The sequence below is a fragment of the Bombina bombina genome, chromosome 2 (genome assembly GCF_027579735.1).
Source record: "Bombina bombina isolate aBomBom1 chromosome 2, aBomBom1.pri, whole genome shotgun sequence".
In the NCBI taxonomy this organism is placed as follows: Eukaryota; Metazoa; Chordata; class Amphibia; order Anura; family Bombinatoridae; genus Bombina; species Bombina bombina.
In genome coordinates this window covers 651,822,405-651,837,687 of record NC_069500.1, presented here as the reverse complement: position 1 = coordinate 651,837,687, position 15,283 = coordinate 651,822,405, and the positions used below count along the sequence as shown (strand labels likewise).

The 15,283-nt window shown below is 38.0% G+C and overlaps 1 protein-coding gene and 1 pseudogene across 1 annotated transcript in view; one reads left to right on the top strand and one right to left on the bottom strand.

Annotated features, from left to right (window-relative positions):
* Positions 1 to 3,988, top strand: part of TEK (TEK receptor tyrosine kinase) — a 237,637-nt gene extending 233,649 nt beyond the window's left edge. Inside the window, exons 22-23 of the mRNA XM_053702592.1 lie at positions 1,368 to 1,467; positions 3,585 to 3,988. Of these exons, the coding sequence (XP_053558567.1) occupies positions 1,368 to 1,467; positions 3,585 to 3,659 (175 nt within the window). The 3' untranslated portion in view covers positions 3,660 to 3,988. The remainder of the gene's footprint in view (positions 1 to 1,367; positions 1,468 to 3,584) is intronic.
* Positions 3,989 to 11,570: 7,582 nt separating this feature from the next.
* On the bottom strand, positions 11,571 to 11,689 carry LOC128651052 (uncharacterized; annotated as a pseudogene).
* Between the last annotated feature and the right edge of the window lie 3,594 nt (positions 11,690 to 15,283).

Here is a 15,283-nt window from a genome sequence, read left to right as displayed (position 1 = left end):
GTTGCTTAAAATTGCATGCTCTATCTGAATCACAAAAGAAAAAAAATTGGTGTTCAGTGTCCCTTTAATGCATTTGCTTTGTATATATAACAGCAGCAAGGAGCACCACTCTCAAGTCTTAAAATGATATTTCATAAAGGGCTCATCTCGTCCTCAAAACATCACTAATAAGTATTGCTCATGTGCTATTTTTCAGACTGCTGCTGGATTGGGACAGGGTTTGTTTGTATGTGTATATGTCTGTGTGTTTGTGTATGAGAGGCAGTTGTATCTAGGTGATTTATTACTGATCACTACACATACATATATAGAATATTGAATCCCATATCATTGCTATTAAACTGTCGGTGACATCTCACACAAATGTTTATTCTGTTGATAGCTTGTATGCATTTAGGGCCTGATTACGAGTAGCGCACTTACAGTTACGTGTAAGTGACATCGGGTTTAGTGCTTGTACAACAAGTTGAAAGTAAATGCAATCGCGTGAGTGCAATCGTGATTTACGCTAGAATTATTACAGTGTCCTTAGAGCGCTGGTTGGTGTCACAAAATACATTACAAAGTACAGTTACACTCATAATAACACCATCTAATAAACATTATTTAAAAAAAATATTGCACAAAAGTTATAAGTGCTCAAAGATATGAGATCTCAGGTGTTAGAAAAAAAATGCAGGCAAAAGGCTTTAACATAGAGATACAGTACATATATACAGTGTATATATATATATATATATATATATATATATATATATATGTAGATATCTATACCTATATATAATCATGTGTATGTGTATATATATATATATATATATATAGATATAGGTATAGATATATATTGTACCAAAATACCAGCAGATATATGTAGAACTATGTATGTATGAATAAAAAGAACATATTCTGCTGTGTGAACATTAGAATGTGAAATGTTCATATTTTTATGTCGGGCTAGCGCTCTTGAGAAAATGTGATTGGGTTTGTGGGCAAATAGGGTGTTTTTTATACTTTTTTTGCTCCATTGACTTTTTGGAGGAATATGTTAACGCGGTTGCGATATTCTAATTTTGGCTTTTTGCATACATCGGGTTAGCTTGTGAGCGAAAAACTTTTTACTTTCAACTTGTAATATGAGCGCCACCCGACACACTCAAAAATCTTACTTCTAGCGGAGTTAATGCGCGAGCGTTAAGTACCGCTCCACATGTAATGTGGCCCTTAATGTTTTACAAATGTTCACATCTTAATGTTGAATTCCTACCTTAAATATTAACAGTTTTTTATTTATTATTTATTTTTGCAAATGACATGGTGCATTAATTATATTAGTTTGAAAGTTAATTGAGAAATATTTCTTTAACTTTAAGGTATGATCTCATGCGCCAATGCTGGCGTGAAAAGCCATTTGAAAGACCATCCTTTGGCAAAATACTAGTGTCTCTTAACCGCATGTTAGAAGAAAGAAAGGTAAAAACTTCAAAATGTGTCAATCTACAGTTATCCATCATAATAAAAGTCATGCTCATCTGAGTAAACTGAAACATAGAACATTGGGGGGGGGGGGGGGTGGCAATGAGAGGAAAGATCTGCAGATATTGGATTTTGGGTTTTTCTGCTAGAGAGGTGCACAGTGGCCCAGGGAAAGAATTTGCTGCTCTGTCAACCATTGATGATTTCAGGTGTACGGTCACAAGGTAAAAAAGGAATTATTTTTGGATAATTACCTGAAATAGCAATATGAGCTACAGTAATTCAGGTACTGTATTAAACCAAAGAGCTTACAATTTCACAGAATTATCAATATTAGTATTTCATTTATTTATCACATATTTAAGTCAAACTCCATCCTCGCCTCTTCATTCAGAATACAGTGGTAACAGGTCAAGTAAGTATAACCCTTTCAGCAAGTCAACATAAACAACTCAATTACAGAGCCAATAACATTAAATATATATCAAAATTATGTTTCCAGACTATCTTGTCATAAAATGCATCTGATGAACAAACTATAAAGAAGCTGAAAACACGCCTCACTGTTACCAACAGGGACAAGATACACTGAGCAAGATTCATTAAAAAGCTAGTTTTTAAAATAAGTGCCTAATGTGAGATCCCTTTAGGATTTAATTAAGACTCTACTCTTCTGGATTAGAAAATTAGAATGTTGAAGTGATTTAAGTAAAAAATTAAATGCAAATTGTATTCACTTTAGACCATTAATGTAATTCACAGTATGCTAGTTTGGTGAATAAGAGTTTAATTAGTTACAGGTGGCATTGTGGGATTACGAGAGGTTAAAGGGACAGTCTACACCAGAATTGTTATTGTTTTAAAATATAGATAGTCCCTTCATTACCCATTCCCTAGTTTTACATAACCAACACAGTTATATAAATACACTTTTTACCTCTGTGATTACCTTGTATCTAAGCCTCTGCAAACTGCCCCTTTATTTCAGTTCTTTTGACAGACATACATTTTAGCCAATCAGTGCTGGCTCCTAGGAACTCCACGTGCATGAGCACAGTGTTATCTATATGACACACATGAACTAACACCCTCGAGTGGTGAAAAACTCTCAAAATGCCCTAAGAGAAGATGCGGCCTTCAAGGGCTTAGAAATTTGAATATGAACCTCCTAGGTTTAGCTTTCAACTAAGAATACCAAGAGAACAAACAAAAATTGGTGATACAAGTCAATTGGAAAATTGTTTAAAATGACATGCCCTATCTGAATCCTGAAAGTTTATTTTGAACTAGACTGTCCCTTTAATACCAATGTCCAAATGAAACTGGCGTGTACGCTCACTGAGTTAAAGCAATTTATATAATACTTCTGTGAACAATATTTATAGTTTGAAATTTAATATTTATATAATTTAATATTTATACTATTGAAATTAAATTAAAAAAATTAAACTAATAGTCAACTCTAGGGCGTGCAAACATCTGCATGTTGTATTGCATGGGTGAGCTAAATCATTCTGTGGGGGGTAGCAGTAAAATTCATGTTGGATATTGCTCAAGCGCTAAGCAATGGTGCGCTAAGCAAGTAGTGTAGTTCTTTATGTAGCTTGATACTATACTATTAATAAGAATGGTTTACTTCAGGTCTTTTTTACCACTAAATTTTACAGCCATATTTTGGATTATGTTCCATTTATAATCTAGCCCATTATGTTATTACTTATTTCTCCCTGATATCAGAACATATATGATATTCTGTAATTTTTCTTAAATTAAAAGTCTACTTGATTTTTATTATTGTAAAGATATATAGCGCCTTTACTACCCATTCCCAGCTTTGCACAACCAACATTGTTATATTGATATATTTTATAACTTCTAAGATTCTACACGTTCCTTTTGCCCATTAAGTCCCTTAAACTAAACAACATTACAGAGCAGGTATTTTATAACATACATGCATCACATGTTTATGGACCAAGTAAACTTTTTTAGATGCAGTTATACTACGTTAATGTGAAGAATATATGAATAGGTTTATGTTCTTAGAGAGATTCAAGAAACGTAAAAATCAGGAATCACAAATATTTATATTGCCCTTTTTGTGTCCTTTGCAGACCTATGTGAACACAAAACTTTCTGAAAAGTTCACCTATGCTGGAATTGACTGCTCTGCTGAGGAAGCGGCATAACACTAACACGTGATGTGCTGGTGAAGATGATTTAGATGCACAACGTTGTGTTTGGTTTGAGACTGTCTATAATCTGTCTGTAGAATACTTTTTATACTATACACCTATAAATGTTATGTAAATACCATTGATGTTTTTGTTCTGTAAAATACCTTATATTTTGCATATTTGTTCTTAAAAGCTAATTTTTTTCCACGAGTAAAAACATGTCTATTAACCTTTTTTTTATTATGTAATGCATCAACCCTATTTTTGTATTTTCATAGCAAAAATGAAGTGTTTGTGTGAGCATTAAAGGAGGATGGGACATGCTAAATTTTGGAAATTAATCTGGTCTCTGTGTTTTTCAATTTCTTTAATTTTAATTTGCAAAAATTAGAAGAATGGTTCACCTGAGAATTTAAAATGAGATTTAATACTGGAAAATGCAAGGTTCTACAGTTTAAAGTAAAAATAAGCAGGCAATGTATTATTTAAATGGGACTAGACTTAGTCAAACAGAGGAGGAAAGGGATTTAGGAGTAATAATAGATAACAAGCTAAAGATATGTGCACAATGAAGGGCAGCGGCTTCTAAGGCTAATACGATACCATGTATTAAAAGAGGCATTGATGTAAGGGAGAAAAGCATAATTCTGTCACTATATAAATCCCTGGTAAGACCTCACCTTGAGTATGGAGTGCATTTCTGGGGACCGATCTAAAAAAAAAACATTGCAGACCTAAAAAAAGTTCAGTGAAGGGCCACAAAGCTAATACGGTGAATGGAGAATTTAAGCTACGAGGACAGGTTAGCCAAACTGGGTCTTTTCTCTAGAAAATAGGTGCTTGAGAGGTGACATGATTACTTTATATAAATATATTCAAGGCCCATGTACAGAGATGGCAAAATAAATTGTTTGTGACAAGAGGTCATAATTTAAGGCTGGAGGGAAAAAAAAGAGTTTTAATCTCCTGCAACAGAAATGTTTTTTCACTGTAAGAGCAATCAAATTGTCAAACTCATTACCAAAGGAGGTAGTGAATGCCAATACTTTAGATACATTTCTGGCTAGAAACAGAACTCAGTGATATGATTGCTTGTATTAAATGGGTCACATTTTTATTGGGATTAATTAAAACTAAACTGGAGCTTTTTAGTAAATATATTTGATTTGTATAGGTTGAACTCGATGGACTTCTGTCTTTTTTCAACCTCATCTACTATGTTACTATGTTATATAAATCATTATTAAAGGCATAGGAGACACTACAAATTAAAGGGACAGTGTACTCCAGAATTTGTATTGCTTAAAAAGATAGATAATCCCATTACCCAGCTTTGCACAACCAACATTGTTATATTGATATATTTTATAACCTCTAAGATTGCCTGTTTCTAGGCCCCTGCAGACTGTCCCTTTTTTTTTTGCATAACCAACACAGTTATATTAATATACTTTTTACCTCTGTGATTACCTTGTATCTAAGCCTCTGCAGACTGCCCCCTTATTTCAGTTCTTTTGACAGACGCATTTTAGCCAATCAGTACTGAATCCTAGTTAACTCCACTAGCATGAGCACAATGTGATCTATATTCCACACATGAACTAATGTCCTCTAGCTGTGAAAAACTGTCAAATGCATTAAGATAAGAGACAGCCTTCAAGGGCTTGGAAATTAGCATATGAGCCTACTTAGGTTTAGCTTTCATCTAAGAGAACAAAGCAAAATTTGATGATAAAAGTAAATTGGAAAGTTGTTTAAAATTGCATGCCCTATCTGAATCATGAAAGTTTAATTTTGACTAAATGGAAAGTTTCCTAATATAATATTGATATCCTTGTTAACTCAATGCAATTAAGGTTAATAGTTTGTATCTGCATTGTAGCTATTGTAACAGTTTTATCTTGTGAATAATGATGATGAGTAAGTGCAGGCGTATTTATAGCCTTCAGTTATTTGCAGCTTAAGTCAAACTACATGTGCAAATGCATTTTGTAAGTTTAGTATTTATCACTGCAATATGAGGGCCTGAATAATTAACAATAACCCAGGCTTTTACTCATATGCAAGATGGCGATACCAACAGGAGTCATTAAATTAGAAGTCTAAAGAAAAACATCTTAAGTTTTTAATTTAAAATGCTTAGTTATAGGTAGTATAATAACTTTGCAATATACTGTCATTATTTATTTTGCCCCTTTTCATGAAATTTAGCTCTGAAGAATTGTGGATTTTTTAATCCAGAACTGGAAATACACCCTGCAGACTTATCAAGTAGACATGTGCATTCAGCTATTTTGGGCAGATCCAAATGCCTTAGATGGTGGACACAAGCTGCATTCAACAATTTTCGGAGCTGGATTTATTCTTGTGAAAGTGCAACACACTAAGATCTGTGCAAATCCATATCTTAGTGTGTTGCACTTACACAAGAATAAATCTGGCTCTGAAAATCTCTGAATGCGGCTTGTGGCCGACATCTTCGGGATTCGGATCAACCCAAAATAGCCAAAGGCACATGTCTATTCCCAAGGCTGCATATCTTTCCCTATTGGTAAAACAATACTGTTAATACTAACATTACACCCATGGCTAGCCTTGTCTTTTCCAAAAGCAGGACGTGACTAGCTCCTCCAAAGGCAAGCGGTGAATGGTGGGGGCTAATAAAAAAATAATTGTAGCAAACAGTGTTCATTTGTTTAAAAATATTTAGATTTGTCTGATGTTATTCTATAGCAAAACAACAGAAATGTCTAATTACAAGTTGTTTAATGTTTCTTTAAATGTGACATATTGAGAAGCATATAGCAAGCCCATTTTCATTACACCAAACAGCTGTTACCTAAACCAGTCAGTGACGTGTAGGGAGGGGAGACAGATGAGAAACTTCCTCACCTGCCATAGCAAAGGAAAAAAAAAATCCCATTTATTTTACATTTAAGTCTATGGAGAGGCAGCAAGCAGGTCTGCCTCTATCCATTGCACAAGACTTCAGTTACTACTACAGTGGTAATTTGAGCTGTAAGCTCCTGCCCCGCGTCCACCCACTATAATTTCAGGTTCAAATAAATCCCCAATTGAGGCAGCTCTCATGGGCGGGGGGGGGGGGGGGGCTGCCTGAAAGTATGAAACATTCTGCACAATAAACACCTAACAAACAATGATGCTTATTTACATTAACACTCTCCCCCTGGACCACTCTAGTGAATTAACCCTAGTTGCAATATCTTCCACATGCTCACTCTTGTACTGGCTTCCTTAACATGTTAACTCCAACTGTACTGTACTGAACTGAAAGGGCAGCACTTAAATGAGTTAAAATCTGGGCTATTGAGTTAGGAATATTCATTTAAAAAATAATTCATTCTTTTAGGTGGGAATAATGAGAACATAGAGTACAGTGTCCTTTTAATCCTTTATTTGGTTATAATTACAGAACTTAATTCTCTTTGCTATGACTAGATGAGGCAGAAGATGGGCATCATTTTAAATTGAATGAATGTTCATTATTTCTTCTTGTTGGGATTTCTCATAAAAAAGCAGTGCCTTATCAGCTAGAGGGTTAAGATGGCAGTTAAAGTGAGGGTAAACTCTCCCCTTTATAAAAACAGATCAGGAATGTTATTGATATTTTAGATGGCATTTAATTCATCAGTTGTAATGAAGATGTGCTGTAACTTACTTTTTAATATAGATATAAAAATTCTATTACCCCGTGCTCCGCTGCCCACTTCAAGTCAATTTTTCTGTGAGTTAGTTTGAATTGTTGTCCAATCAGCGCTCTGTTCTTTGAGCGTTTTTTGTTGTAGCTAGAGCACTGATTGGATAATTCAAATAGTTAGTTTACAGAAAAATTGACTATTGAAGTGGGTGGCGAAGCCCGCAGTATTTAAATTTCATATTTACATTAAATAGTAAGTTACAGAGCATCTTCATTATAACTGATGAAGGGGCAAGTTTACCATTACTTTAAGTGCTGAGTTATAGAGTGGTGTTATTTGGGTGCAAGAGAGTGAGGTAGGTGAGGCACTAATGTTACGGGTTAAATAGTTATGGTTTTAATGTGGTAGGGGGAGTGTGTGCTGTAGGAGTAAATGGGTAGAGTGGGAGGTTGCAAGGATTAGGGATTTAACTATAGTGAGGTGCTGGCACAGTTAGTTTTTTTTTTTAATGGTGGTGCCGATGTTGTTAGGGTTACCATGGTGGGAGTGGGTGACAATGCAGTTAGGGTTACTTGAGCTGGAAGAAATGGGTTATGGGGTTTTGAAGATTACACACTTTATTAACATATGTACCAGTGCTTATTACAAGGAAAGGGACACGCAGAACAGACATTCAAGAAGTGTTGCATTGAATATTTTCTAATTAGAGCTTACAATATATTTGGAAAAGACAAAAATAATGCAATATATTACAAAATTAAACTTTGTAATTACCAGTAAAAAAAATAATTTATTTTCAAAATCTACAATTGTAATCTGTATTGTACAGAATGGGTCTCCAAGAGGACTAGACAGTGGAATTCATTGTTCATGTAGGAAAACAAAATGTATACTTACCTGATAAATTTCTTTCTTTCCGGATATGGTGAATCCACTGTATCATCATCAATTACTGTTGGGAATATCACTCCTGGCCAGCAGGAGGAAGCAAATAGCCCCACAGCAAAGCTGTTAAGTATCACTCCCCTTCCCACAAACCTTAGTCATTCGACCAAAGGTAAATGGAGAAAAAGAAGCAACACACAGTGAAGAGGTTCCTGACGTTTCAAAAAAAAATAACTGTCTTAAAATAAAGGGCGGGACCGTGGACTCACCATATCCGGAAATAAATTTATCAGGTAAGCATAAATTTTGTTTTCTTTCCTAAGATATGGTGAGTCCACGGTATCATCATCATCAATTACTGTTGGGAATCAGTACCCAAGCTAGAGTACACAGATGATTAGGGAGGGACAAGACAGGTAACCTAAACAGAAGGCACCACCGCTTGAAAACACCTTTCTCCCAAAAAAACAACCTCAGCCAAGGCAAAAATATGAAATTGGTAAAAAGTATGCAGAGGGGACCAAATTGTAGTCCTGCAAATTTGTTCCATGGAAGCTTCATTCTTGAAAACCCAAGAAGCAGTGACAGCCCAAGTGGAATGAGCTATAATTCTCTCAGAAGACTGCTGTCCGGCAGTCTCATAAGTCAAACGATTATGCTTCTCACCAAAGAGAAAGAGAAGTAGTTGTAGCCTTTAGACCATTACGTTTCCCAGAGAAACAAACCAACAGAAGACTGGCAAAAATCCTCAGTCGCCTATGGATAGATTTAAAAGCACGTACAACAATTTCTTGAATGATATGTCTGTCCGAAACAACTAAGAAAGAAAACCTAACTTAGTATAAAGAACCGCCTATCGGTCGAAAGACAAGATAAGACAATCACACTGCAAACTGAGAGTTCCGAGACTCTCCAAGCAGAAAGAACTTCCAAGATAACAACTCAATATCTAAGGAATGACTCAAACAGAGCCTGCTGCAAAACCTTCAGAACAAGGTTAAGGTTCCAAGTGGAAGCAACTGATTTAAACACAGGCCTGATTATGACCAGGGCCTGACCAAAAGATTGCACCTCTGGCACATCGGCCAGACGCCTATGTAGCAAAAAAGACAATGCAGAAAACTAACCATTCAGGGTATAGACTGACAAACCCTTCTTCCATCCTGGAGAAAGGACAATTCTAGGAATCCTGACTCCAAGAGAAGTCCTAGGATTCACACCAAAAAAGAATATACGCCATATCTTATGACAAATCCTTCTAGCAACTGGCATGCGAGCCTGAGTCATGGTCTCATTGACCGACTCAGAAAAACCCACGATGAGACAAAACTAAACGTGCAATCTTCAAGCAGTCAACTTCAGAGAAACGAGATCTAGTTGAAGGAAAAAACTCTGAATCAGAAGGTCCCTCCTCAGAGGCAGTTTGCAAGGTGGAGGGACAACTATTCCCCTAGGTTTGCATACCAGATCCTGCAAGGTCACGCAGAGACAATTGAAATCACTGTCGATCTCTCCTGTTGAATACGAGCAATGACTCAGGAAAGAGAGCAAACATAGGAAACAGGTATGCCAGACAGAATCCAAGAGAGACCTTAGAAACGTGGCATTCTGACGAAACGCCCTCAGAAGCCAACTCCTGAACCCCCCATTTGAGGGTTTACCTAGAGAACACCTCTGGATGGAGAGCCCCCATGAAGAAATATCTGTCTCTTCGGAAGTCCGCCCAATGTCCACCCCTGGAAGTGGAAGACAGACAGTCCAAGCTAAGGACTGAGGCCAATACCATCAGAGCATTGCAAATCGCTCTCAACTCCAAAAAGTTAAAGAGGAGAGCAGACACATCCGAGTCCTTAAACAAGACCCAGACAGCTTCCCAGCCCAGCAGGTTGGCGTCCGTGGTCGCATCACCCATGAATGACTCCAGAAGCACGTGTACTTCTGAAAAACACCACGGAAGAGAGTCTCTTGTCGACTGATCTAGATCTATCCTCTGAGATTGATCCGAAAGTTCTCCATTTTATGGAAAATAGCCAAGAGAATGATGTCCATGGAAAACATCAGACCAATTCCCTTCAAACAGAAGGAATCAACTGCAGCTAGATCCAAACTCCCAACCACCTGGTTGCAAGATGCTAAACTACAGGACCACTAGAGCTTGCTGCTGGCTGGACAGAAGACTGCAGAGAGAGGAAAAATTATAAATCCTTGATTATCAGACCTCTATTAGACATCTTCTTCGAGATAGAAAATCTATAAGGTCCAATCCTACCGCAAAAACGAGATGACAGCCGCACTAATAAGGCACCTGGGAGAAGGGCTGATAAAAACGAAAAATGTATTGAAACAATTTAAAATCATGTTCCCTGAATGCATCCGTTTCCGTCTGATCTCGGAAGTTAAGCAGGGCCAGGTCTGGCCAGTACCTGGATGGGAGGCTGCCTGGGAACATCAGGTGCGGTAGGATTGGCCAAACACACCATCTGCTGCTGCAGATCCACAATGAGGCTGTATGACGTGTTAGAGCAGTGACTGGAATAGTCCATCCAGACTTGGCTACGGGGGTGCTAGACTGTGAAACCGGCCAGGAGGACCGTAAGGAATACAACAAAAACGTGATGACAGCCGCACTAATAAGGCACCTGGGAGAAGGGCTGATAAAAACGAAAAATTTATTGAAACAAGTTAAAATCAGGTACGTGGCAGGCAAACATCTTGACTAGTTTCGTGCTCTCAGGAGGTTATTGTATGTTTTTATAGTCTAACTATTGTCCCCTTATTAAGGTCACTATGATAAACATGTTTTAGAACAATAAGAATGAAAGATTCACAACAAAAACAATAACTTGATAGTAGATTACAAATAAACAAAATCCATTAAATGTATTTTAGATGAATAGGGAGAATGTAATAAAATCTTCATCTTAATCAATTATTTATGTTCATCAAGTTTTTCACTTTTCTCCTCAGTAATGTAAATGATTTATAAATATGAATTTGTTAACTTTTATGTACTTTTGTACTTGTGCTTTTAATTTAGAATGTAATTGTTTCTGCTGTCCCTTGAAATAGGGGGTTTGCACATGCAAACACATCCTATGATTAAGTGCTCCTGAGAGCACGAAACTAATCAGGATGTTTGCCTGCCACGTACCTGATTTTAACTTGTTTCAATAAATTTTTCGTTTTTATCAGCCCTTCTCCCAGGTTCCTTATTAGTGCGGCTGTCATCTCATTTTTGTTGAATTCCTTACGGTCCTCCTGGCCGGTTTCACAGCCTAGCACCCCCGTAGCCAAGTCTGGATGGACTATTCCAGTCACTGCTCTAACACGTCATACAGCCTCATTGTGGATCTGCAGCGGCGGATGGTGTGTTTGGCTAATCCTACCGCACCTGATGTTCCCAGGCGGCCTCCCATTCAGGTACTGACCAGACCTGGCCCTGCTTAACTTCCGAGATCAGACGGAAACGGATGCATTCAGGGTACAGTGGCGGTAGACCCAAATAAATCACCCCTTTAAATGGAGGAAGGGAACTCTTCTCCAGAGAGATTTCCATGGGAAAGAAAATTGAGCAAGATCTCTTGAAAGAGAGATTGCTCGAAGGAATGATGGCAAATGAACCATATATTGTCCAGGAAAACACCTTTGCAATACCCTTAAAGTCTGTCTAGGATGATGAAAACTCAGAAACTTGAGAAGATCCCAAATCAATAGGACAATAATTCCTTTAGTTCTATGTTCGTTATGAACAGGCCCTCTTGGACCAAAGGAAAAAGGATACAACTTGAAGGTCAGAATCTGAGATACTTGAGGTAATTACCTAGATCTCGTTCCCAAACTGGAACTGGAAGTATCACTCCCAGAGAGGAAGAACCTGAACCCCGTTCAAGGAAAGCCTCTCATCATACCTAGATGCAGATACTCTAGAGAGAGAAGTCTGCCCCTGTGAGAAAATCTTAGATTGGACACCAAAAGGCATGACTGCCCCTGCAGAAAGAGGAAAAATAAACTTTCCTTTAGTCTTACTCTCTTGACATGAGGTAGGAAAACCCTTTTCGTACCCTTAAAGTCAAAGGAAATTTCTGCTAGACCAAGTCCAAACAAGGTCTCACCCTTAAAGGGAGACGCCAGAAACGTGGATCTGGAGTAAACTATTGAACCTGCCATTGCAGAACTCTAAAGCCTAGGCTGCACCACTAAACCACAGGTAGGCTTCTCATCTGACCATAGATTTCAGCCACAATGCCCGGCGGGCTAGGACAGCAAGTCTAATAAGACAAGGCATTGCTCTAAAAGTACAAATAAACCTCCAGCTTCTTATCCATGGATCCGTAAAAGAGCAGCTACCCTCCATAGGGATAGAATTCTCAGAGGCATAGAAGAAAAAACTCCCTTCTACTTAGGGTACCATGCATTTTAATGGAGTCAGCAACAGGAAAATCCTAGAAAGGTGGGGAGACAGGGAGAAAGGTATCCCTAGCTTCTCCTACACCTGTGCAAATTTCTATAGCACGTCTAGAAATCTTTCCTCAAAGGAAGTAACATCATAGAAATGATCAAGATTACAAAACTTCCAAGGGTTGACAACGGCAGGGATATCAATGTCGTCCAAGTAGCTAAAACCTCCTATAACAGTACACGAGGTGTGCAAGCATACATCTGAAGGAGATGAATTCAGCATCAGATAAAGGAATTATACTGTCCAAATCTGAGATTTCACCCTGAGAAACTACCGGCAAATCCCCCTCGCCAGATTTAGGAGAGGGAACAGCTAGTGTAGCAGAAAGTGGAGCAGAACCTTACTATCTGAATCTTTAAATGTCCTCTTGCATTTCCCCAGTAGGAAAGAAAAACAAAAAAAGCTGCAGATACCGCCGAGGATACCTGAGCTGTAAAATCTGCTGGCAATTATACTCCTCCAGAAGATTTAGAGGAACCACAGGGCACTGCATGTGACGCCATTGAGGCATGGAACAATAAAGGAGAAAGCTGTGGCATTGCCTAAAGAGCCTCATCCTGGGAGACATAATGGCTCAAATCAAACATTTAACTTTAATTCCTAAAATGAGTAACAGAAATGTTAAAGAAATTATTCTGAATCCCAAAGGAGAGCAAAACATGTATACATAGGAACAAGCCACTGTTCCAAAATCATGAACAATATACCCAAGTCGCTATATGTATCTTAGGCTGCATTAGCCAAAATGCCTAATTCAGAAATATTACCACTAAACTACAGTGGCAACAAACATTATATGTAAATCCTTCCAGGGCAAAATGTACAGTACACAGAAGGAATTCAATGAACGTTTCCACAGAAAAACGTTATTTAATAGGGCAAACAATGTACACACTATCGTGTGCAATTTCCAGAAGCAAAGCAGCTCTTAGTCCTAACGTCTCTCAACATACAGAGACATACTAATAAGAAAAAACGCTACGATCAAGCCGGAGAAAAAAGGGGCATGTTCACATGATCGGCTCATGAAGAGCCTAAAATGGCACCTTTCTGCCTCAGGGTAAAGAAGGGGGCGGGAACCCAAGTCGGCACAGAGAAGAAGCGCGCCTTTCAGTAATTAATATAGCGCTTCTCAAACCAAAAACTAACGAGTCGAAACAGCCTAAAATTTGTGCCTTTCCGAAACGGAGGCGGGGTCAGACAAGAAAAACGGCAGAGGACAGACTGTCTTCATGCCGCCGAATGCTATGGAAGCCCCAACTCACCAAAAAAAACATGAAGTGTTGTTTCAATTCAAGTTAATCATGCAGCGCTGCGCTTCTCTAGTGGAACACTCCGCCCCATAGGAAGAACTCCACTAATAAATGTTGCGCTCTCCTAACATGTCCCGCCATTGCAGATACTCATAAAACAGTCTCGATCCTCAGGCTGTGTAATAATGTATTAAAAGAGTATTTCCAATTCTCTAAATCTTCTGCCCACAAAAAATTAAGGATAAACAATGGAACTCTGAGCCCCCAATTAGAGAGTTAACCCTTCCATGCTGTGAAGGGAATTAACTCCTAAGTCTCCAAAGTCACAGCAAATATAGGGCCTGCCACTGCCTTTAACATCACAAAGTATGAGAGGATTCCACTCCTCACAGAGACCTGTGAAAAAAAGAAAGACAGAGTAAAACTACTCAGGCTTTCTATACCAGGGTAGCAACATGTTAGGAAAGTGCAGCAAAGCACACTTTACAAGTTCCTAACTGCTTAAAAGCCACCACTGCTTTACTGAAGAGACTGACATGGAGCACGGCTAGACCCAATCTTGAGAGGAAAGATCAGAGTAAACCTACTCTGACTTTCAAAATAATAAAATCTTGATGGAAGAAAAATAAGCAGACACCAAAAACTTCACCTCCTCCATGCAATGCAGGCAAAGAGAATGACTGGGGGTTGTGGGAAGGAAAGTGATACTTAACAGCTTTGCTGTAGTGCTCTTTGCTTCCTCCTGCTGGCCAGGAGTGATATTCCCAACAGTAATTGATGATGATGCCGTGGACTCACCATATCTTAGGAAAGAAAAGTTCTTATTGAATTTAAGTGCCATAAAACATGTTGAGATCTGTGCATATCATAAAAGGGCTAATTAAGTAAAAATAGTTTGCATAAAATTTTTTAAAAAAATTGCTAGCAGGTATTTTAAAATAATTTTCAAAAATAAGCAAAATTATTACATAACCATGCTGTTTGGAGCAGTCTCATCAACCCCCCTTATCAGTTTTTAGCTTCAGAGACACAGGCATTGTATTTCACAGCTACTTATTTGCTTCTAGGCATGCTCCAGCAGCTGACTGTGCAGGTCTGCATTGTACTGAAAGCAAAGGCAGATATAGATACAGCCATAGAAGGAAATGTGTGGGGGGAGTTAGAGCTGTACAATTTGGAAACTTAAAGGGACAGTCAACATCAGAATTGTTGTTGTTTAAAAATAAAGATAATCCCTTTATTACCCATTCCCTAGTTTTGCATAACCAACACAGTTATAATAATACACGTTTTACCTCTGTAATTATCTTGTATCTAAGCTTCTGCTGACTGCCTCCTTATGTTAGTTCTTTTGACAAACATGCAGTTAAGCCAATCAGT